Here is a 22,941-nt window from a genome sequence, read left to right on the forward strand (position 1 = left end):
CAAAAGCTATGCTTGTAATATGGTGGTGGTTCAGAAACAGTACTCAGATCAGCCATAGTCAAAGGCAAGAATCTGTAATTTTGGTGCTAAGTGCCTCCACCTGTGAGGCTTATAGACGGAAATACATTACCAAGTTGCCTGTGTAAAATTTAGTACAGTTGCAGGGCCACTTAAGAGCAAGTACAGTTGATCTTTGCCCCTGAATAAGCAAAGTCCTGATGCAACAAGTTACAATAACCAACACTTCAACGAGAATGTAATCCTTATACCATATTCCCTGCAATTTATAAACAGATACATGGTCAGAAGGGGTACAACTGCTATCATCAAATGTTAGGAAAAAAGGAACAGAAGTATTTGGTCCATAGATAGGTTAACTGCTCCAAACTCCAAAGTTTGGCTGCAGTAAAATTTTCTTGAAGCTTTATTATATAAAAAGATGTAGTGATAACTCAGATATACATTACAAGATCGCTGTACTATAAACCAGCTTCAACTCCTAAGAAAGTGTAGGATCTAAAAGTTACTTATATGATTCTCAACTCTCTTTCTAATAGAAGAATCAGGATATCGTTCTGTCACCTTAGCAATGAGAAGATGAGAGCTTTTCTGGCAGTTTCTATGTCAACACCTCGTGCATGCAAGTAGAAGAGTTGGTTCTTCTCCGGGTCAATTATAGCAGCTCCCTGGGAACATCTAACAATCGGCAATGAGCTGGAGACTATGCTTAACATTGATGGTAGCCCTAGTTCCATGAGCAGCAGGCTTCCAGTGAGTTGCCCTGCCCTGCATCTGTTTGCTGCAAGTCTACATGATCAGACATATCTATGAGAAAGATATGAATTACTTAGCAAACAACATTTGAACTAAAGCATCTACCCATGACCCAACCATTTTTCACCCCAAACCTTTTAGACAGCTTATCCCCGGCAGTCACCATTGGGTGCACTTTCAGAATTTAAGATCACTATAATGTAAACATGTTAATAAGCAAACTATCCATTTTATTATCATGTGAATATAGAATGGCTCCTATCTCTACCCAGAATTGATCTGGTAAATGATATAATTGAATCTCAAGGGCTATGCCCATTGTAATTTGTAGCAGCCAAATTTGTTCATCCAATCAAAATTTTGATGGGTGAAAGAAACCGACAGAGAAATCACCGGTGCAGCATGAAACATGATTGGCAGATAAACTATAGATGGCATCATTTCCAACCAAAATGTTCACCTGCATGAGCTTAAGATTTCAAGAAACCTGATGCAAGGAACCAAACTACTCATTCATGAACATGAATCGATAACTTGAAGTTTGATATACATGGTCAGTCTACTATGCAAATCTTTTGTTTGATTACGAAAAGATAAACAGAAGGTGGGTAACTACATAATTGTGTCCGGACCACATTGCTGTACATCAATGTTGTGCCAACTCAGTTTCCCTCCAGTGCTTAGCTCTATGAGCTCATAAGTGCTTGTTGATTCCTGGAGGTAAATACATAACATTGAGAATACTCAATATTGTGATTAAGCTTTACATAAAAAAAAATTATTTGCATAGACGATGGAATATATAATAATAATAATAAGGTGCACAGGTATGGGGAACTTACCATATCAAGATGGGACTGGATAAAAAAGCCCTGGGGTGGATGATCCAAGACACGTGGTGGATTCCAATCAAAAACTAATTAGAAATTTAGATAAAAATTAAATCTGATTAATGTGAATTTATAAGAAATGTAAAATTACATTTTTAAAAATAAGGAACAAAAAATTTATTTTATAAAATATGAGGGACGTTTGGAACAAAAAAGTTATTTACATACAAGATGGAATATAGGATAATAATAAGGTGCACAGGTATGGGGAACTTACCATATCAAGATGGGATTGGATAAAAGAGCCCTGGGATGGATGATCCAAGACATGTGGTGGATTTCGATCAAAAGCTAATTAGAAATATAAATAGAAACTAAATTTGACCAATGTGAATTTGCAATGAACATAAAATTACACTTTTAAAAGTGAAAGACAAAAAAAGTCATTATGTAAAATATGAAGAATATTTTGAACAATTTTTTCAAAATAAAAATAAAGTTGCTAAAAAGTGAATACAAAATACCTGAACAATGGACATGCCATTGTGACTTATCAGCAACTATGTGAATGGATGGTGGGCCAAACTTTACTAGCCCATTAAGATTGACTTGGGCAGAAAAATCGTCCAATTGGGTTCTCCGCCATGGACAATTGCTGTTAACGGCCTCAGCTTCAACGAGCAAAATTCTGGGCTCCGCGGTTTGCATCTGATCCTCGTAGGCAAATTTTTCAAAATTATAAACTCAATAATCTGTGATATTGGAGCTCAAGCCCTCTTAGGTATTATAACTCAAAGTTGATTATTTTATAACAAAATCAAATTGATCAGTACCTTTTGGCTGGTGAATTTAAATTTAAGCTCAATTCTTTTTTGAAAAAAATATTCGTGAGTTCAATAATGCGCCATCCAAGGAATCACCTGCAGTTGTAGGTGTCCGTGGAGGGGTAGCTGTCAGCACTCAAAATCTTAGAAAATTTTAAATACCTCCTTAAAAAGTCAAAACTTTTCATTTTTATCCTTATAAAATTTAGACTTTGCCTCTCCCTCCTCAAATTTGAGAAGTTCTTTTATATCCCTTTGACATGTTCAAAATTTTCATTTTATAAAAAAAAAATTTTAAGATTGCCTCATTAAGTATTCACTTATATCCTTGAATATTAATTTTTGCCCTTCAATTGTTCTACAAAAAATGGAAAAAATCAGCAAATGGTCCTTCACATTTGTAACAAGTCCTTTTTGGTCCCTTTCATATAAAAGTTGTAAAATGGTCCCTCACATTTACAAAAAGTTCTTTTTTGGTCCTTAGCTTGTGAAAAGATAGAAATGGTTCCTCACATTTGCATAGAGTCTTTTTTTTTGGTCCCTCACATTATTAGAATTTATTACAAATATATTTTATTAAATCTTTAGTTACATAATTAAAATATATTCATGACATTGTTATTGCATCATTCGATTCTTCAATTTTTAGACCCTAGCTCCTCCAGTAAAATCCAATTTCTCTTGACCCATGATTTTGGCCGAGTTACCATCTGGTTTGACTTTGAAATTTTATTTGGATTTAAAATTGGGTTTCATTTGGGGAAAGAAATTAGGTGCTGGCATGTGACTTTCTATTTGGGGGAAAATGATGAGTTGTTCCAATATCACCACTGAAATTTTTTGATTCGTAACTAAGAGGTGCGTTATTCAGGTGAAAAACTAACTAGAGATGATGTAATTAATGACATCACAAATATATCTTAATTATGTAGAATAAAAATTATATATAACTAAATTTTGTTTAGAATATATTTATTTTAAATTCTAATAATGTGAAGGACCAAAGAAGGAATTTTTTTTGGCACATGTGAGGGAACATTTCCCATCTTTTCATATGTGAAGGCTAAAACATGGACTATTTGATAGTGTGAGAGACCAAAAAAGGACCTTTTATAAATGTGAGGGACCATTTTACATCTTTTGATATGTGAAGGACCAAAAAAAGACTTTATACAGATGTGAGGGTCCATTTCAATAATTTTCTCCACAAAAATATAAGAACCCCCCCCCCCCCCCTCCCCCTCTTCCTCCCCTTCCTTGAGTATATTTATTTACTAGTTCCGTCAAGCACATATGCTAGCCTCTACTTCCCTCGGTGCTAATCATTTCAAAGTCATTGGATTCCAAGACTAATATAATTCTAGCACTATAGGCGATAAGAATTAGTACAAGGAAAAGAACACGAGAACGTCATAATTCGGAAGAAGTAAGGTTTGGGAGTTGAAACCGTAGAAGTTGTAGTATTTCATTCTTTACCAAAAAAAAAAAAAAACCATAGAAGACTTTGTTCCTTTCCCCCCTCCAAATTTGAGAAATCCTGTTACATCCCTTTGACACTTTCAAAATTTTTTTTTTACTTAAATCATTGAAAATATTATTAAACTTTACCCATGGAGCATTTTACAAAAATATCAGAATGCCCCTTAAGGATACTTATTTTACTAATTTAACATTACAGGCAATAAGAATTAGTACAAGGAAAAGTGAAAGAGAATGTTATACTAACTAGGAAGAAGTCCAGTTCGAAGTTTGGAAGTTGAAACCATAGATGTCGTAGTATTTCATTCCATTTTTTTGGTCAAGAGTTAAGATACGGTAATTATGACTTGATAAACACTAAAGCAAACATATCTTAAGATTTGAAAGATACTCCTGTGAAGTTCTCAGCTTCCCTTGTGACTAATTACCCCAATCAACTCCTGTATTGTGACTTGAGGACAGCGGCCAGACACAGATGGACCTACATAATTCTATTCATTTCTAACTTAAAACTAATAATAATGTTACAGATACAGATTAATGTAGTGCGGGTGCTATGTAATCCCAATCGTGTTTAACGTGTTTATGAAAGTGGTTTCCACATATAACTTTTTGTTGGGCATTGATATCTTGATAGTAGTGTTTAGTTTAGTAGTACACCAATAATTTGTTACCTGGTGAAAGTCTTTCTCGTCTTTTAAAATGATTAGATTTCTGCTGTTTGGAGATTTTAACGAGGAATGAGAGAAAATAGTAAATGAAAAAAGTTCGAAGGCATCGAAGAATGCAATCAAGAAGCAAATGGAGAGAAATTCAAATCAATAGCTGCAATAAGAAGTACTTTTTTTTTTGTTCTTCCATATCAAGAGGCTGGAGAGACATCCCAATTGTTCTAATGAGGATTTTGTTATGATATGATGCATATCCTTCTTGGTTCTATATAAAAAAAAATGGAAAAGAAAATTGTGCTAATGGATGGCTTTTAAAGACATTTCATATTTTTCATTAGCTCTCCTAGTTGAAACTAATCCTATCATGGTATTAAGCTCGATTGAGTTGGAATTTCATCGAACACTTAGGCTCTGTTTGATAATTCAACTCAGCACTTGAAATTAATGAATTCAGATATTAACATATTCAGATCGTTTGATAATAAAAAATTAAACATTTAAAATAATTAAGTAGTACTGAATTTTCTAGGCAAAACTTGCTCCCAAAATTAAGTGATAAACTATTCACTTATCACTGAATGTGATATGCATTCAAATATATTAGATTTAATACTTAACAATTTAGTAACTTAATGGATTCAAATTTTAATTTTATCAAACGCACCCTTAATTTCACTTCACGGCTACAGTTTTCCGTGGTACGATTGGTGTCAATTAGGTTTTAAGTCGATCTTGGTTTGACTCAGTTAAATTGGAACTTAACTTAAATTCAACTTGTTTTTAGCCACAAAAATAAGAGTGAAAGAGGTCAAAATTTAACTTGCCCAACTCGTTTTGAACCACATAATGAAAATAGAAGAGATTGGTAATTGTCTAATTGTTGTAACGATTAACTCGAATTGGTTCTTGAAAACTAATTCCACAAATCAGCGGCTGTCTATGACTGTCGTCCAACATGCCATAGGTGGCTGATAAGATATGATTGAAATTCCTCTGCCAAACTGTTTCCAGATTTTACAAGTGTCGCACATTCATTATGGGATATTGTCCGCGGCGACCATTTTTTATATACACTACTACTTTTTTTTGTCGTCCGGATTTTGGCTCATGCCAAAAACTTCTAAAGGCGGCTTTTATAAAATCTTCAGATGACATAATTATTGCGCCGTGGAAAACTAATTTAAGAGTAGACTACGCTAAATGACTTTCTATACTAATTTAAGAGTAGTTTTTTTGGATATAAATTAAGAAACAACACTATAAATAGTATTGCAAAAAAACAAAAAAAAAGTTTACAAAAGGCTTGTATATATCAAAGGCTGAAAATAATCTTATGTTCTTAATTCATCAAACCACTTTTTACGATGTTTACACGAAATAAAATGACATAATTTTCAAATAATAAATTCTTAAAAAAAATCTCAACAAAACTACTTGTTAACAAATTAACGTAACGTAAATCTTAACAAAAATATTTATTTTTTTGTTAACAAATATCCTAAAAATAACATTTATTTAGCAATTAGCTAATTTATTCTAGCACCAAATGAATCTAGAAAAATCTGCCAAAGTTGGCATATCTCAACAAACTAATCAGTCTCGCATGTATGCAGCCAAAATAACTTAGCTTTAGCATTCCTTTTTTTTTTTTTTTGTTTGGTCGATACAAAGCAAAATGCAGTAAATTGCATGGAGCAATCCGTTCAGTTTTTCAATTTTCACTCCTAACCCTATAAAGTTAGAATAACAAATGCTTTCTTTCCCTCCTTAGGGAACTTTTTTTTTTTTTTTTTTTTGGGTTGAAAGAAAAGAACAAGATACTTCTTAGTCAACATTGGATCCACTAAAATGGGGAAATGTTTCGTCAAATCTCCATATTTTGTTTCTACATACAATACAAGCTTATTTTTTTGTCGCTTAAAAATTGAAATTGATTGAAATTGCGCATGCACAGGACAATCACTGACCAGCTAAAAAGTGCATGATTGGAAAATGACATTATATTAATTAATGTCAGCATGAAACACCTTTAAAAAGGAAAAATAGTTTGATCCACAATTGAGTTTACATGAGGTGAAAAAGACTTTTGCCCTAAACATGTTAATTTCTTGCTCAATATATTAATTCTATTCATTATTTTCATAATTAATCAATGCTATTAATGAAGTTTTGGTTGTGAAAAAGTTGTAATTATCCCTACACCACATAATAACACAATGGATGGACCATGCTTATTTTTTGCTTAATCATCATAACTATAGGAATGAGTCCATTAACTCCATTCATTGAATCGAGCTGATAATACCTTGACATCTTATCTACAATGTTGTGTTGTTGTTTTTTTTTTTTTTTTTTTTTCCAAAAATCAATTCGAACTGATGAACTGCATTGCTGGCTTGACAATAAATTCTTGGCTCAACATGAGAAATTATTTCCTCTTCTTCTTTTGCTAGCCGTTGGTTTGAGGTGGAGTGAGACACATCCCACCATTGTATGAGACAAAAGGCCGAAAGGGAGTAGACCAAGAACGACAAGGATGATAAGGATTTCTTTTGTGGCCTTTGAAACTTTACAATTCCCTAGAAAAAGACCATAATTTTCTTCCAAAATGATTATTCACTCTCACACTAATTGACCAACCTTTTTTTTTTTTTTTTTTAAAGAAAACTCGTCCAATTCACACCAATCCGACCATTAATTGGACAATGCTAATTAGTCACCTCCAATAAGATTTTTTTTTTTAAAAAAAAAAAAAGAGTAAGTGAAACATCTTTGGTCCATTGTCTTTTTTTTTTTTCTCATATGAGATAACTAACGCTCCTAAAAAGTGTAAATCTTCATATTGTAGCCGTCAGTTCATGTCGAATGGTAAGTTTGGTCGTAGGCATCATGAGTTTCCATTAAATTAACCACCCCTTGAGAGGACGAATTATGCCAGGCCACCGCAAGAAACTTGATAAAAATGGCAAGTAGAAAAGCAACTTCTCGAATTGCTTACTAGGGATGCAAATATTTAGCAAGTCTGGCTGAAATTTGCTCAAGAATTGGTAAGGTTAGATCTTTTCATTTGATCCATTTGATTCTGAGGATAATGTTAAGAATGGAGAAGCCAAAAGAAGGCCAAGATTAGTCTCGAGCAATTAGAATTGACAAAAAATAATGCTCTTCCACTTTTAATGAATTTTATAATATTACAGTTAATCCACAACAATATAATTAATACAATTAGTTTACAACTTGATGAAAATGGTCCTGAGCTGAGCCCATTTTGCAATTTTTTGCTTTTGATATTCCACATATGTGAATTATTTACTGCCATCATTAGATTGGTTCATTCTTAGATTCATAATTTTTCTTTTAAATTTTTTTTTTCTAGAACGGTTGATTGGATTGCGTAGTAATCTTTATTAGTAAGTAAAACACTAATTGAAGCACTGCATGATCTAATTATTACAGTTTATTTACTCAGAATAAGTTAAGGGGAAAACAGGAAGCTCAAGCTAGTGTATCAAAGTTCATTTACTCCTAAAATCATGAAATTTGGAAGTTTGTGTGAGAGACACATACATGTCTATGCATAATGTAAACCAGGAATGGACAATTGTTACATCAACTACCAAAACTTGCACTTCCTTAAACTGAGGTAATGACTCAGCCTAATCATCATTCCGCAGATGTGCAAATCAACTGCATTTTCCATGAACAGTTGCACACAACACAAAGACGGCATAACTTGTCAATTTGTCTATGATATGATCACGCGTTTGAGATTCTTGAAGTTGACCTTAACAAAGAAATTACAGACAAAATTGCTCCAAAACTGCAAGACTTTTGGTTTATCGGGCAAGTTCAGCCAACCAAAATTCAAAATCAAGCCATCCATGAGGCAAGTACTAGACATTTCTTGATACTCTTGTTTCGTACTTTGTACTGAGATATCACCTGATCCAATGAAAATTTCATTCGAAACATGAACTCGGGAGTCCCGCGACATAGCTACTCTAGAGTACATAATAAGAGTCGGTGATGGTGATGCACTGTCAGTGTATATAAGATTTACTCTAATTTTTGTTATCGAGTAAATGCATGAATGGTTATTTTTAGCAACTTTGCTAAAACGTGAAATTAACGGGATTTATAAAGCTACCCTTTTCAGATCTATATTGAATGTGAATGGGAGTAAAGTTGATTTGCAATTTGGAGATAATTAGTAATAAAAATGTAAAAGAAAAGAAGCCATCAGTTATTTTCATGTGACGCTTTGGCCTTTGAGTAGGCATTATCTTGATGGTGATGTTTGTCTAACCTACTTCAGTGGTGGGCTAAAAATAGATTTGATTCTCCATTGATATCTTATATTGATTTAGTTTTGGCTGCATTTAATGGACTAATAATGGAACACTTTTTATATCTGCCGTCAGAAAGACGTGTGAATAGGTTATGAGTAGATAATTGTGATGTTAATTATCTGATATCGTTAATGTGAAACTCTCCTTTTTGGTTCTGGATAATGAGGATTAGTGGGACAAATCACAAATTTATGAAACTTTTTGGTCCAAGGAAACAAGCTAGCAGGTTCCAGCGAAATCTTTACGAGTTAATTCAGTTCAGACATGTCCCGATGAAACAAAAAGATTCATTTTTTTGCCATTTTCATGAAACGATGCAAGTGTTGGAAGTCCATTTCACAATTGGCTTACAACGGTAACACCACTCTGTGTGTTAAAAAGCCTTGAGCTATGGTTCTTTTTTCTCGAGTCTCTTTTCACCTTTTCTTCTCATCTGTAAAGCACAGCAAGCTGTTTTGTTGAATATTTCTCCAGTTATCAATTCAAAAGGAAAAGGAAAAGACAAATGATTTCCAGTTGTCCATCTCTAAGTTAACCACAGCATAATAAGTTCAGTTCTGATGTCAATTATTCTGTCAAGCTAAGCTAATCTCTGAAACTGTCTTGCAACCTTAACCAAGCAGAATTTGTGGCTGTAAAACCTTCCTTTCAAACTTGTTGTGCAAGTTAGGACTGCAACTCGCCACTGCTTCAAATTCCCAAAATCCCTCGAATCTCCCAAAATCCCATACCTTCACAAAGGCCAAAACCATGAGAATGAGCAATACTAACAATTTCCTCCTCTTTTATACTGTACCACTTTGTAGATGTTTAAAAAGCAAGCAGTTCCATCACATCTACTTGGTATTTTTGCTGCTAAACCTTTTTATTAGTTGGTTGGTAGCGTTTAATTACATGGCCCTTCAATAAGTACAACTTTAGATCAATTAGATGTGAATTCAACAAATATCAGCAAGATTTTCCTCCACCAAGTTGTGTGCTTGGTCATCCTCCAAAAAGTGTTAGTACTAACAAGCTCATTAAGCACTTTCAGGACCCCCTCTTTTTGAACGCTGGGCCATAACATGACACAATCACTTCACTAAACAAAGCAAAAGTTTTTTTGTCTGACTCAGGATGATGTGGAAGGACCTAAGAGCTTCAAGACTTGATAAAGAGTAAAGAACAATGACCAAAAATCATACTATATATAAACATTCCCGAATGCCCCTCCAATCAGTGCTTGCCTTCAGTATCTTTAATTGTCAAAATATTTAAATTTACTGTTTTTAGGATGATCTAGGTGTGAATGGAGTTCTGGGTTTTGTGGGGTCATCTTGTGGAATTTTTGGTAGCTTCAGACAAGCAAGAAACCTTTCGGCTTTCGGTGTTTGTATTTTAGGTTGTTGGCTTCTTCACCCTTCAGTCCCTCTATATATAGTCTATCCGGCACTCACCTATGTTTACTCTACACATCTTCTCTTCTTCTATGGATAGCTAATCTCAGCCAGTAGTTTTCGCTCAGTTTAATTCTATAGCTGGTCAAAAATTTTAAACTAGGCCATCTTTAGATCACATTTCTTAAATTCTTGTCTTGTGTTTTGTCTTGACTATTTATTTTGTCTTATTTGCACATATTAACTTCTTGGTACTGGTCAAATTTTTGCTTATTTTCTGCTGGAATTTTACCTTAACTGTTTCCAAAGAGAGCTTAATTGGGGAGGGGGAAGCGATTTTGTAATCAACAAAACCATCGAATTTCTTTCAAGGAAAATGAGTTTGTTGTTCCAAAGGTGCATTTTGTGGAAATTCTTTGAAGTTCTTGAAACAAAGTTTGTGGTTGACAAAAGCTTTTATTTTTGGATCTTTCAGATTTTTAATAGGTACAGTCTTGGCACTTAAACTTAGTCCAGTATGATGGTACATTGTCATAACCAGTAAACTACGCCTGCAGAAGTCTTTGTTTCCTCTGTTTTTGGTAGCGTTAGAGAGTATATAGTCAGGAGAAACACAAAATGGGAGGAGCATCACTACCTCCAGGATTTCGTTTTCACCCCACTGATGAGGAACTGGTTGGTTACTATCTCAAAAGGAAAACAGATGGACTTGAAATTGAGCTAGAAGTAATCCCAGTTATTGACTTGTACAAATTTGATCCTTGGGAACTGCCAGGTATTTTAAAATTCAAATACAACCTGTTTACTCAAGCAACTGAGAAATAATCTCGGAACAATTGCAGATTATACAAGAATTTGGATAATATTGACTTGCAGCTGTCATTGTCCTGAGCGTATCTTAGGCTGGAGATATGATCTCAGCTAGTATGTGGCGGTGGAATGTAAAGAATTTTTTTTAATTCAATCATGAGCTTCTTCTAAATCATTCCAATTTGTGTGATATGTGTAATGATGTTGGAAAGTTGATGCTTTACTGCTCATCTGTCTATTCCTTTTCTTCTTTATTCTTCTTACAAGAACCACTTAAAAACTGCTGACAAGATTGTGTACACATTGATTGTGGGACATCCATCATACTTTTTACTTTTCAAGTTTAGTTTAATTCAGATTTAAAGTGACGTTTCACACTGAGACATTCAGCAACGTCTACTTCATTTTGTCATTCTTGTGTTTCTTTTAATATACCCTCGTAGATTTCATGCATCCGATGTTTTCATTGCTATGGCTTTGAACTGCAGAGAAGTCATTCTTGCCAAAGCGTGACATGGAATGGTTCTTCTTCTGTCCTCGGGACAAAAAGTATCCCAATGGCTCGCGAACAAATCGAGCTACTAGAGCTGGATACTGGAAGGCTACAGGGAAAGATAGAAAAGTAGTCTGCCAGTCTGCAGTGATAGGTTATCGAAAAACCCTGGTGTTCTATCGTGGAAGAGCCCCGCTTGGAGATAGAACAGATTGGGTGATGCACGAATATCGTCTCTCTGATGATGTTTCTCAAGGCAGTCCAGTTTTTAAGGTAGCAAATGCAACCTCTTCTGATCACTTTTATAGCCTGGCTTCTGATCATTTTACTTGTGCTGCAGCACAAACATCTATCGCATTCAGCTAACTGAGTGAATATCTACAGGGACCTTACGCCTTGTGTCGTGTCATCAAGAAGAATGAGCAGAAAACAAATGATGTTCATGGAGATTCAACATTGAAGCAGGTGGGAAGTAGCTCCCACATTGGAAATGTTGCACCAGCAGCAACAATCTCAAATGACCCGGTTGTCATTTCTGAAGAGATACCAATGCAGGCTAGTCATATTGAGAGTAATAACTCAACTCCTATTGCCTCTCCTCATCAGGCTTCAGTAATGGGAGAGTATGATCACTCTTCAACATACTCTTCAATGGGGATGGATCCCTCAAGCAATTGGGTCTCACCTGATATGATTCTGGATTCTTCGAAGGTACTGAAAATGCCCATTTGCATTAGGCATGTTGTAATGCATTAGGGGTTTGTTCTGCATTTGGACTTTAAACTAAGAGGTTAAATGCTTGAAATAATGCAGGAATACCGCCAAGGACAGCGTCTATCAGGATACTACTGTCCACAATTTGAATTCCAAAATTCAACTTCATGGCAGACATATGATCCATACGAAGCCTCACCAAGTTCATCAAACTCAAATTTTAGAGAGGAAGGCGAAACTTCTGATGATTTCACTCGCTATGGATGCATGTCGCCTTACTCGGTTCATGGAAGCTATATGGGGTACTATGGAAATGAGGATATGTTGTATGATAGCTTTGGCCCGCCCAATGCTCTAAATCCAAATCCTTTCTAAGGATCAACAACAGGAAAAATGAATGTTACTCATTTTTCTCCCTCTCAAATCCAGGAGTTGCTGGAGAAATTAACCCTTTATGATTGGAGGAAAATGACTTGGCTACTTTATTGTCAGAATATGTTTACATGTAATAATCTAGAGGTGTACTCCAAGAGAACGCCTTTTAACGTTTCTCTAGGAGTGGAATGGAAACCCAAGTAGAACCCTTCAAAATTTCTCTAGCATAAGGTGGTTGTGGAAACATCTGTCATGTTTTGGCATTGCTTTAGTCCAAAGGCCAGACATGAGGGGTGTCTTTATAGTTTTTCTTTGTTTAGCAAAGAAACATCTCCGAGTTTTATCGATTCTCAATAGGCGTTGTTTACTTGCATGCTGGAAAATCTATGTATCTTGTAATGGAATAAAATTATCAAATGCTGCTCTATTGTGTCGATATTATATATTTCTGAGACATCTTCAATATTCTACTCGCTTATGGACACAGAAGTAATGAAACAAGCATGTTTGCAAATCATATGGCCTGGTTCAGCTTCATCTGCTCATTTGGTTGGAAGAAAACCTCAAGCGTACAAGGGGAATGGGAAACAGAAAAGGTGACAATATATCAGTATGCTTTTTGAAAGGATCCTAGATTAACACGCCATGACCTTGTTACTTTCCTTTTCTTGAGGTCCATCAGGCACCCCAATTATCGAAAGTTTGTTCATTTATAGCAATTCTTTTTTCTCCGTAAAGAAGAATCCATTGTGCTAAAGCCAACAAAATAGTCTGACCACTGCAGAAGTTATAGCTCAGGCATCCTGCAACTTCCTCTCCTAAAAATATGCCAGATGCGTCAGTAGATCCTCAAATTTGAAACTGACTAGCTTCAAAATCTTAGTAAGTGTCCTAATCATGGTTCGCAATAGCGGCCGATACCGATACGTATCGGCCAAGTCGTAACTAAAACGCAGGAGACCAATACGACATCGATCCCAAATCTCGGACGACTTGTTTTGACTCAGCCGATATCGGCCGATTGGAATCCATGATGCATGATATCGGCCGATATATCCGAGTCAACTCAGAGTCGCTCGGATATTTTTTTAAATTGTGCCTTTTTGGTATTTTCTAATTTTAGTAATTTTTTCAAAATTTTTGGAAACTTTCATGTGTTATAATGTGGTATCACCCGATATTCAACCGATATGCCACAACGAATGTGGAACAACCAAGACCGCGACGCGATCGCGACCCGTGATGGCGAACCATGGTCCTAATCAATCGATCAAGTAATCACCACTAAAGTTTGACAGAGATGATTCCTTCCCAGTTCCCACCATGATCAGAAAACAGCCCGAGTGCTCCAACTTGCAAATGGAAACAAAGGCCGGGGCCAGAGGAAGGATGCTAATATCAGCTCCAAAAAATTGTGAAAGCTCAAATTTGCGCAGCATTTATGTACTTTTGGTTTCTCCTTAAACGATTATACTCAATTCAACTTTCCAGATACTAGAAGTCCATAGCATGATCAACCATGCTCGTGGGAATTAAGCCATTACTTCTGACATCTAAAAGTTAATGCTACAGAACAGAAGATTTCAAATGTTTTCCGATTAGGTCATTAAAAACTTTGGCTTGACAAGGATCTAACAAGTTTAACTTTATATCTAGTTACAAGATTTCAATTGTTTTCCGACCCTTCTTCCTTCGGTAAGAATATATATTGATAAAGAAGCTACACAAATGAACTTTAGCCAAAGTGCTTTTTGAAGCTTGTAATCCACTGCTAAAGAAAACAGAGATTCTCTCAAAATACATATATTCTCCCGCCCCTACAAACATCAACCATTAAACCTAGTTGCCAGGGCAAGCAGAATCAAGCATGCTTGTGGCCCCTTGTTCTCTGTAATAAGCAAATAAATTGATTAGTCCAAAAAATCCCTTTAAGCACTCGGTTTTCTTTCTGAGGCTCTTTTTAGTCTGCTTTAGTGTACTGCTCCACTTCTTCAAGAATGTGTTATCGCTTTCCTTCTTTGAATTTGTGATTGAAAGCTACATCATGAGAGCTACCAATCAAGTTAGCATGGCTCAAATTAGCGGTCATGGACTAGGGTGTTTTTTGTTACATAAAGTTCTTAAAGTTTGAGGAACAAGTTCTGAAAATATAGAATGCATTAATATAGAAATCCTTTTCAAATGTATGATGTATCGTTACTGTTCTGAAGACAGATTTGTTGAATGCTACACGAAACAACCTCTGAAGGAACGCCTATGTCCAAAAATGGCTAGTTCTATTGTTGACACATCTATTCTGCACTAGAAACCTGTACATCATGATTCATGAAGATTGTAGCTTCTCATATCATCTGTAAAAGGGTGGCAATGAGAATGAAGAACCGGATTTACATGCTTCAATACTTAAAGGAAGTATAGTATGATCTTATCCTAAGCGTTATTTGTCCATGTGTGAAAGAAAATGCCTCAGCTTTTGCTTTTCACAAATTGCAGTTGCAAGAATGAAACACAAAACTGCCTGAATTAGTACAGGCTTGCAATTTCAGGACTACAAAATACTAAAACTTCGTCAAGACTAGCCTTGGACTCGTCTCCAAACAGTGATTCCTTCCCATCTTGTCTTCTGGCATAAGACAATCCCAGTCTGGACTTAGCTTGCCTCAAATCACCAATCCCTGAATTGGTATCAGGGCCTGCAAATCCTCCCATAACAGGAGCCAAGGGAGGTCCAATCAGCAGACCATCTGCACCGAATTGTGGCCCTCCTCGAGCATAATCGAAAAGGGCAGCACCACTACCTCCTACTTTAGGTAAGATTATAGGATCACCATCCCTCTCCTTCTCCTCCTTTTCTCGCCAATAAAAAAGGAATGCATCAAAAGTATCATAGTAGTCATCTGTGCTTCTATATCCTTCAGGATTAAAAGCTCCAAACTTGAATGATTTGCTTGTGTAACCAATGATCACACATGGTCCCTTAAAGTCACTGCTGTTGTGAAAATCAGTTGCACTAAAGCCATCAACAGTGGCCTTGTAGCAGCATCTCAGCTCCCTACCTACTAAAATCCATTAAAAAACTTAGGCCTAACAAATTGGCTAGCGGTTACATTTTTAATCTTTTATCTTTGTAGCTAGGCATAAAGTTCAAATTTGTTCTGCAATCTTTGTAATTGTTTGATATTGCATCATCAAGTTCGTACTTCTTTGTGACTTCTTTTTGTGAACATTTTAGTAGATTGTTGGAGTTAAAGGAAGAATCTCTAACTTTTTCAGTTGCATGTCTGGATAATTTATCTGCAGAAGGAAGCAGTTTTTAACCATCAAGATGGCCCAAAGCTAGCCGACCTTATCCCACAATGCAAGCACTTTTCTTTTGACTTCAATGAACCAGATATCAAAATAGAAATCCATTCCCACTTATTGAAAGGGTTAAATAATGGGATTCTAGGCTTGCTTTTTCATTTGTTTAGGAATACTTTTTGCACAAAATAGAAGATGCTGAATTAACGAATAAAAGAATAACTAAGAGAAAGAGAGACGAAATTGTACCCTTCAAGAAAGTTTTGCCAACTAGGGAAGGTGGGAAAGGGAGTTGAATGTCATGGTACTTTGGTTGTGGCCTTGAATCATTCTTCTTGCTGCCGAAATCCCAATTGAACAAGTTTTGTGGCCATTTCTTGCAACCATGTGATAAAGAATTTGAGAAGAAACAAGCCATCTTCGGGAGGATTTAAGCCATATTCAGCATTCTCGAATTTCCACTTGCGATTTTATAAACTTATTTGCCTCTGGAATATTGACTGACTTCAGAAGACTATATATCTTATCCTCTCTCCAACTGCATGATGTTGAACCATACATTGGTCCGACTTATTTTCCCTTTATGACATAGGTTTGGTTCTACCATCTTTTCTATCAATCTACCAGAGGGGTACTTTTGCTCATTGAACTATTCATTAGTTTAGTTTAAGCTTTGTTGAAATTGTAGGAATTCGGTTCAAAGCAGTAAGAACTCCACCTAAATTGCAACATGAATATAACTTCTTTTATAATGATCCTAGGTGATATTTGATCCTTAATTATTTTGTAATGTAGCTAATTGATAAAAACTAGCTACAGCTACTCTCTTTTTTTTTTTTTTTTTTTTAAAATGAGTGGGAGGCGTTGAATCCAGACCCCAGACCCGATTTAAAATTTCTCTCACTTTACTTTACTGTTTAACACAACTCTCCCCAATTATAGTTGTTTCTTTAATTATTCATCATAATTGATTGAGAATGAACCCCTAACCCAAAAAAAGAAAGGAGTTCTAAACATGTTTTAGTTTTCTAGCGTTTTCACACATTGGGTAAATGACACAACTTTGATTTTACCAAAAAATAAAATAAAAGATCTAACCTTGTTTTTAGTTAGTAATTAGTAAGATAACAAAATTACTCAAAAATTTTTCATAGGGGAAGAGAAAAGGGGTGGATTTCAGAATTAAGGATTTCCCTGTTACTTAAGTGTCCCAATTGTGCTTGGTCTTAAATACTCAAAATTTTCATTTATTACAGATTTTTGTTAATTTTGGGATTGCTTCTCCGATTAATTATTTCAGGAGGCCTGGGGCTATCGAGCTTGTGAGGAGGCCTATTTAAAGAAACGAAAAGCCAATATGCCCAACCACATTAATTATTAGATGAAATTTATTTAAGCAATTCGACAGTAGCCAACGTCCGGGTCCTTAGCTCAGTGGTAGAGCATTCGACTGCAGATCGAGAGGTCACCGGTTCGAACCCGGTAGGGCCCTTCACTTTTGCATTTTTTTCAACTTCTGCGTGCTGATTAGTTTCCCTGCCTTTCTCGCCTCGCCTGTTCCTGGTATTCTTGCAGTGAGAAACCAGTCAACCACAGAAAACAATTACGTACAACTATCAACGGTTTTCCTTTCCTTCAAAAAATAAAATAGGAAAAAAAAATCGACTGAATATTCCTTTCCTTCAACTCTTTGATTTTTCATTCTAGTTTTGTATTGCAAATACTTGTACTTTACTCTCAGATTAGTTCAATAACTGAATATTTCTCATTTTGAATGTCTAATACGTTATTGGAGTGTTGGAGAGTTTTGGAAACAATAAATTGATAAAAAGACGAACCATAATTATAAAAGGAACCCAAAAAAAAAAAGAAAGAAAGAATTATTGAGAGGATTCCGAAAGTTATAAACCACAATTATACAACATGTTATGCTTCTACAATTTCGATGACTAATTTAATTCATTGACAAAGTTTAAGAAGAAAAATTAGATTTTCCTTGAAAAAGTGTTTTGGAATAAATCTACATCATCAAAAGAGAAAACCAAATCGCATTCGATTTACCATTACAACACAAATTCCACCCTCATTTGGGAGACAAATGTTACAAATTCATAATCAACCGCACATGCACTTCAAAAAAAAAACCCTACATGTACTTCTTTGCTCTTTTAGGTAGCAATGCACATCAATGCATCAAGAGCCGGCTTAAGGCAATATACTAAATTCTTGAAGTACATTCTACACATATAAACCTCTTGTGCCTATCAATTTATTCAGCTGCACCATGAGATGGTAAATGATTCTCCATAGGTTTTGCATTTTCAGCTTTAGGTGTCTGACAAATCACACTAAGAACTGCGTCTCCTGGTTCAAATTCCTTGAAATGAGCCAACCTTCCCAATTCTTCAACTTCCTCAATCACTAAATCAAGCCTTGCCACAATTTCTACTAGCAAAGAGGCAAAAGCAGCAAAGGGAAGTGCTTCCGAAAACTCAAGGCTCGTGATTGCAATCTTGCTCAAAGTTGGCCTGAGCACTTTTCGATCATTCTCTTTCGATTGCTCGGAAGCCCTCTTGGATCTCCATTCGAGCAATGCAGATGTGTCCGTTTTTACGCTTGATAATGAAATTCCAAAATCTTTTCCTGATTTTTGTCGTGCTTGCGCAGCTGCAAGGGCTAACATGTTGGTGTTACTATTGGCATTGGGGCCAAGAAAAAGTTTTGGTTGGGATCTTAAGGCGGTATCAAGGTCTTGTAGGGCTTCGTGGAGGTGATCGGATAGTACCTCTGGCGAGCATTGGCGGCGTTTGCTTACGCTATCTGCCAGTTCCATCAGTGCTTTTGATACTTCTCTAGCAACTCGAATACATGGATCTTTGAAAAGAGCTCGAACAGATCGTGGAGTCTAACAAGAAAGAGAGAAAATAATGAGTTCAGTTGGAAAATAGGATTTGATTACAAGGGAAAGCTACATAGTTTGCTTGGCTATGATGAAATTCAACTAAATTTTATCAGTCCAATGAGGCATATATACGACAATGTAAAAACAGGTTCGAGATATGGGATCTAAAACATAGGGTTAAATAAGAGGGTTTAATCCAATCTATACAAGAATTGTGTAGCATTTAGCAGTGTGTCAAGATTGTCATCCTGCACCCATTTGACTGGTCTTTTTGGACAAGTTTATTATAACGATCCATGTTAACCGACTAAACTGGAGAAGCAAGTCAATAAATACTGCAGTGGCCTTCACAAGGAGCCAGATGTGGCGACAGACGTTGGAAAACAAAGTTGATGGTTGAAATGTTTAAAGAATCTTCCTTAAAGGTATTTTGCAGCAGAAAAGATAAAACCATTAGATAATATTCTTCACAAATTTAGATGCACCAGAATTAAACAGCACAGATTTTTGAAGCCTCCGTGGTATGAAGTCGATCATGTGCATAAATATTGAATAGTAAGATCCAGAAACAAGAAAGAAAGAAATTTGTAGGATTACCTGAATTTCAGTTTTTAAACATCCATGTAGAGCAACGACAGTATACCCAAAATGGCGAAGAACAGCTCCAAGTTTAACATATTGCTGCCATGGGAATCTATAGCAATATCTTGAATGCCTTGGTTCCCAACTTGCATACATTGCCTGCACAAATTTCAGTTTAACTACGCTTGTTAACTAGGGACATAGTGCTAAACTGCTGGTTATATTAGACAAAATGGGATACTGCTTTAATGGTGTCAATTAATTACTACATGAACTTCACAAAACATAGGGATCAAAAATTAAGAAAGTAAATTGAGATTAACATAAAACATGGTAGATCAAGAAAAGCTTACCAAGGTCTCATCAGTGGATTTGGAGTCCAAGACTGCCTTGTAGCCCTTATAAATTGGATCCTCCAATGATTCTCCATTTGCTGCTTTTGGTTCCTCCTCACTAAAATAATCATTCACACATGCTGCAAAAAAAATATTATTGGCTATCAGTAACTAGTTGCTGTCATGAAAAAAAAAAGTCAGTTAGTAATTACGGCTCATAAATTCACATGAACTTTACTGCTTGACCTATCATATCCTAGTATCACAGAATTGGTTATTTAGTTCATGATTTTTGACTTTGTAACTACATATATATCTTTAAAGCTACACCACAAATTAATGTAACACCAACCCTTCAATTCACGTGATTATAACTAAGACAGTATGGCTTTTCAATTTTCATCTGGAGGTAGCCAGAAATGACTTCCAACTTGTTCAAGTTGTCTTCTAATTTGCAGCATGAGCGGAAATTCACTAGAAAATTCTGGATTTTAACTTAGTAAGTTGAGTCCTAAATTACCTTGAATTGATATTGCTAGCCCTTCAAGCTTAAAAACAGTGGAATCATGGAGTTCTTCCCCAGACCAATTTGGAAATACTAAGAGGCTCATGAGGAGACAGATTCCACAACCAATAGCTATCATGTAAATCCTCTCATGGGCTATCTTTAACACATTCTCAACTCGGAAGCTTGATACAGTAATCAAATTGAAGGTCAAGAGGAATATGACAACCCCATAGTCGTAATTCTTCTTTATATATGGGACAAACCTCACGTAAGTAGCTGACATTCCTGTCAAATTAGACAACAATAAAAACTGAATGAGGTACTATTACACAGAAACTGAATCGAAAGAGAAAGAGATTACTAGATAAGAATTTACATACGCGCGCTACAGATCTAGTATGATAACTTCCTTTCTCTTCCATGGTAAGAATTATTAATATTACTATTTGGGGTGCAATAAAATTGCATAAGTACTATACATATAGTTAAAGTATTAATATGTAAAAAAATATATATATATTAATATGTACATAGTCCATTCCGTTAGCTCAAACATGATAGAAAAGCTAAAAATTTACACATTAAGTTGTTTAAGGGTTTAAATGATACATAACATATTTTAGGGGATAAAAGTGTACAAAATTAATAGTCTTGGTGCCGGATGGGCACAATTTACTCCAAACTTCATAATGAATCAGCAAAGATTTTCTAAGCACAAACTTTGAAGTTGCATATGAGCTTCCAAAAAAAAGAAAGAAAAAAATCATTTTTTGTTTGAAGAAGAGCCGAAAGCTCTCATAGTTTTTTGACTGATATAGAAATAGAACTTACCAATCAAGAAAACTGCAGTTCCAATGAAAATCGCCTTGAAAATCTGCCCAGAAGCTGTGGCGATATACTCGATGAAAAATGCAAGTAATCCTGCTAACAGCGTCCCGAATCCTCTGTTGAGGCCCTTGCACAATGTTGCTCCTAGATATCATTCAAGAATTAAAAGAACAGTTAAAAAAAATCATAACTCTTTGGTAATTGAGATTATTATCACAAAAGAAAACTGAATATGCATGAAATGAAAGGTAAAAAAAAAACACACACACACACACACAAACCTGCGGTGAATTCCAGCACAACCACCACAGTCATAACAGCCCAGATGGCATTCTGGCCAATGTCTTCAAACAATGGCTCCAAAAGATATAACAAGGAAACTAGTGTCAATGACAAACCAACTTTGATCGAATGAATAACTCTCCTTGGATCTTCTCTTCCAACCTTCCATATCATTTTCCATGCTAATCCCGGAAAATTTTTCACCTTTTCCACATACATGTTCAGACTTTTCTTCATCTTCTCCAATCTGGCGCTAGTTCCATAAGGGCTGTCCCCGTTTATCACTATTTCCACACCCATCCTGTCGGTACAAAGAACGCTATGTTCTGTAGTAACTCCTGGCAGGTTTTGGGATGCAGATCAAAAAATAATGCTCAGAAAATCAGTACTTAATTGTCTTCCAAGCATTAGAGACCAGAGACTGAGTTGAGGTTTGCTTTATATGTGAATCAAAAGGAAGCAGTGATGTGTATGTGCTCACATGCTTGGGGGAAAAGCAAATGAGATAGTATTAAAGGTGTACAGATCTTCACAGGTGTATATGGGATTCTTTTCTTTTTTCGGCGGTCATGAAAATCGAAAGTGAAATTTATAGGTTACTTTAGCATATGATATGAATAATGACAGATGGTAAGAAATCTGATGTGAACTAATATGTAAAACATATACATAATCATCTAATATAGGAAGATATGTAGAGTTTAGTCAATTTACGTGATGTCAGTAACAATTCACCGCCATATCAGTAACAACTTGTTTAGATTTTCTGATTTTACATCACTACGCTTAACAATTAATTTCTTTAGGAATAGGCCGAATCATACTCTTAATGCGGTGATGACTTGTACCATTATTATTAATAATTTGTACCATTAGTATTAAAAGTTGTAACAGGCATGAATTTAAGATGGAGCGATGTGAATTTAAGATTGGAGGTATGCACAGTCTGATCTTACCATTTTGGTTTTTTTTTTTATTTTTTTTTTAATTTTCTAACGGGTGTATATCTAAATAATTAATATATTTTCTTACAGTTATATGCTTTCTCAAATTGGCTTTATCATTTCAAAATTCTAACACGGAAAGTAAATCTTAATTAATATCCTTTCTTACATTTATGTGCTTTCTCAAATTGACTTTATCATTTCAAAAATCTAACACGGGAGGTAAATCGTAAATCTTAATGAGTGCTAATGCGCATTCATGACCCTTTACTCTTTTTTTTCCCTGTTTTGACGAATGTAGTCCAGCACTACTTGAAAATGATATCTCCAATTGGGTATGTTGCATGATCTTTTACTTAATTACAGCTTCGGCACATAAATCTTCTCCATCCATCATCGCGGTAGACAAAACAAGGGTGACTCCAATCTTACATGTACTTCTTGTTTACTTCTCTCTTACTATTAACATACGTAGTAAAATATTTTGGTAGACAACTAAAAGCTATAGACGATCACATGCAGGCCGAGTTCAAGTGTACAATTTTTGGTTGCTGATAAAGCTTTC

General features: G+C 35.4%; 3 protein-coding genes and 1 non-coding gene across 5 annotated transcripts; 2 read left to right on the plus strand and 2 right to left on the minus strand.

Annotated features, from left to right (window-relative positions):
- The first annotated feature begins 10,414 nt into the window (after positions 1–10,414).
- On the plus strand, positions 10,415–13,111 carry LOC113781564 (NAC domain-containing protein 71-like). The gene is made up of 4 exons (XM_027327519.1): positions 10,415–11,078; positions 11,602–11,879; positions 11,991–12,317; positions 12,420–13,111. Exons 1-4 carry the CDS (start codon positions 10,922–10,924, stop codon positions 12,693–12,695), a joined length of 1,038 nt encoding a protein of 345 aa, XP_027183320.1. The 5' UTR covers positions 10,415–10,921; the 3' UTR covers positions 12,696–13,111.
- A 1,906-nt stretch (positions 13,112–15,017) lies between these two features.
- LOC113781565 lies at positions 15,018–16,555 on the minus strand. 2 transcript variants are annotated; one of them, XM_027327521.1, is made up of 2 exons: positions 16,245–16,555; positions 15,018–15,751 (listed from the first exon to the last, which is right to left on the minus strand). In XM_027327521.1, exons 1-2 carry the CDS (start codon positions 16,411–16,413, stop codon positions 15,219–15,221), a joined length of 702 nt encoding a protein of 233 aa, XP_027183322.1. In that variant the 5' UTR covers positions 16,414–16,555; the 3' UTR covers positions 15,018–15,218. The 2 variants fall into 2 exon arrangements, with proteins under 2 accessions (XP_027183322.1, XP_027183321.1); XM_027327520.1 differs by having other exon boundaries at positions 15,018–15,754.
- Positions 16,556–17,415: 860 nt separating this feature from the next.
- TRNAC-GCA lies at positions 17,416–17,487 on the plus strand. Its single transcript has one exon. It is a non-coding gene; the product is annotated as a tRNA-Cys (tRNA).
- A 536-nt stretch (positions 17,488–18,023) lies between these two features.
- Positions 18,024–21,818, minus strand: LOC113780940 (aluminum-activated malate transporter 12-like). The gene is made up of 6 exons (XM_027326728.1): positions 21,432–21,818; positions 21,154–21,294; positions 20,335–20,607; positions 19,833–19,954; positions 19,495–19,638; positions 18,024–18,900 (listed from the first exon to the last, which is right to left on the minus strand). The coding sequence occupies exons 1-6, from the start codon at positions 21,730–21,732 to the stop codon at positions 18,265–18,267; spliced, it is 1,617 nt and encodes a 538-aa protein (XP_027182529.1). The 5' UTR covers positions 21,733–21,818; the 3' UTR covers positions 18,024–18,264.
- Positions 21,819–22,941: the final 1,123 nt, after the last annotated feature.

This window comes from Coffea eugenioides, chromosome 8 (genome assembly GCF_003713205.1).
Source record: "Coffea eugenioides isolate CCC68of chromosome 8, Ceug_1.0, whole genome shotgun sequence".
NCBI lineage: Eukaryota > Viridiplantae > Streptophyta > Magnoliopsida > Gentianales > Rubiaceae > Coffea > Coffea eugenioides.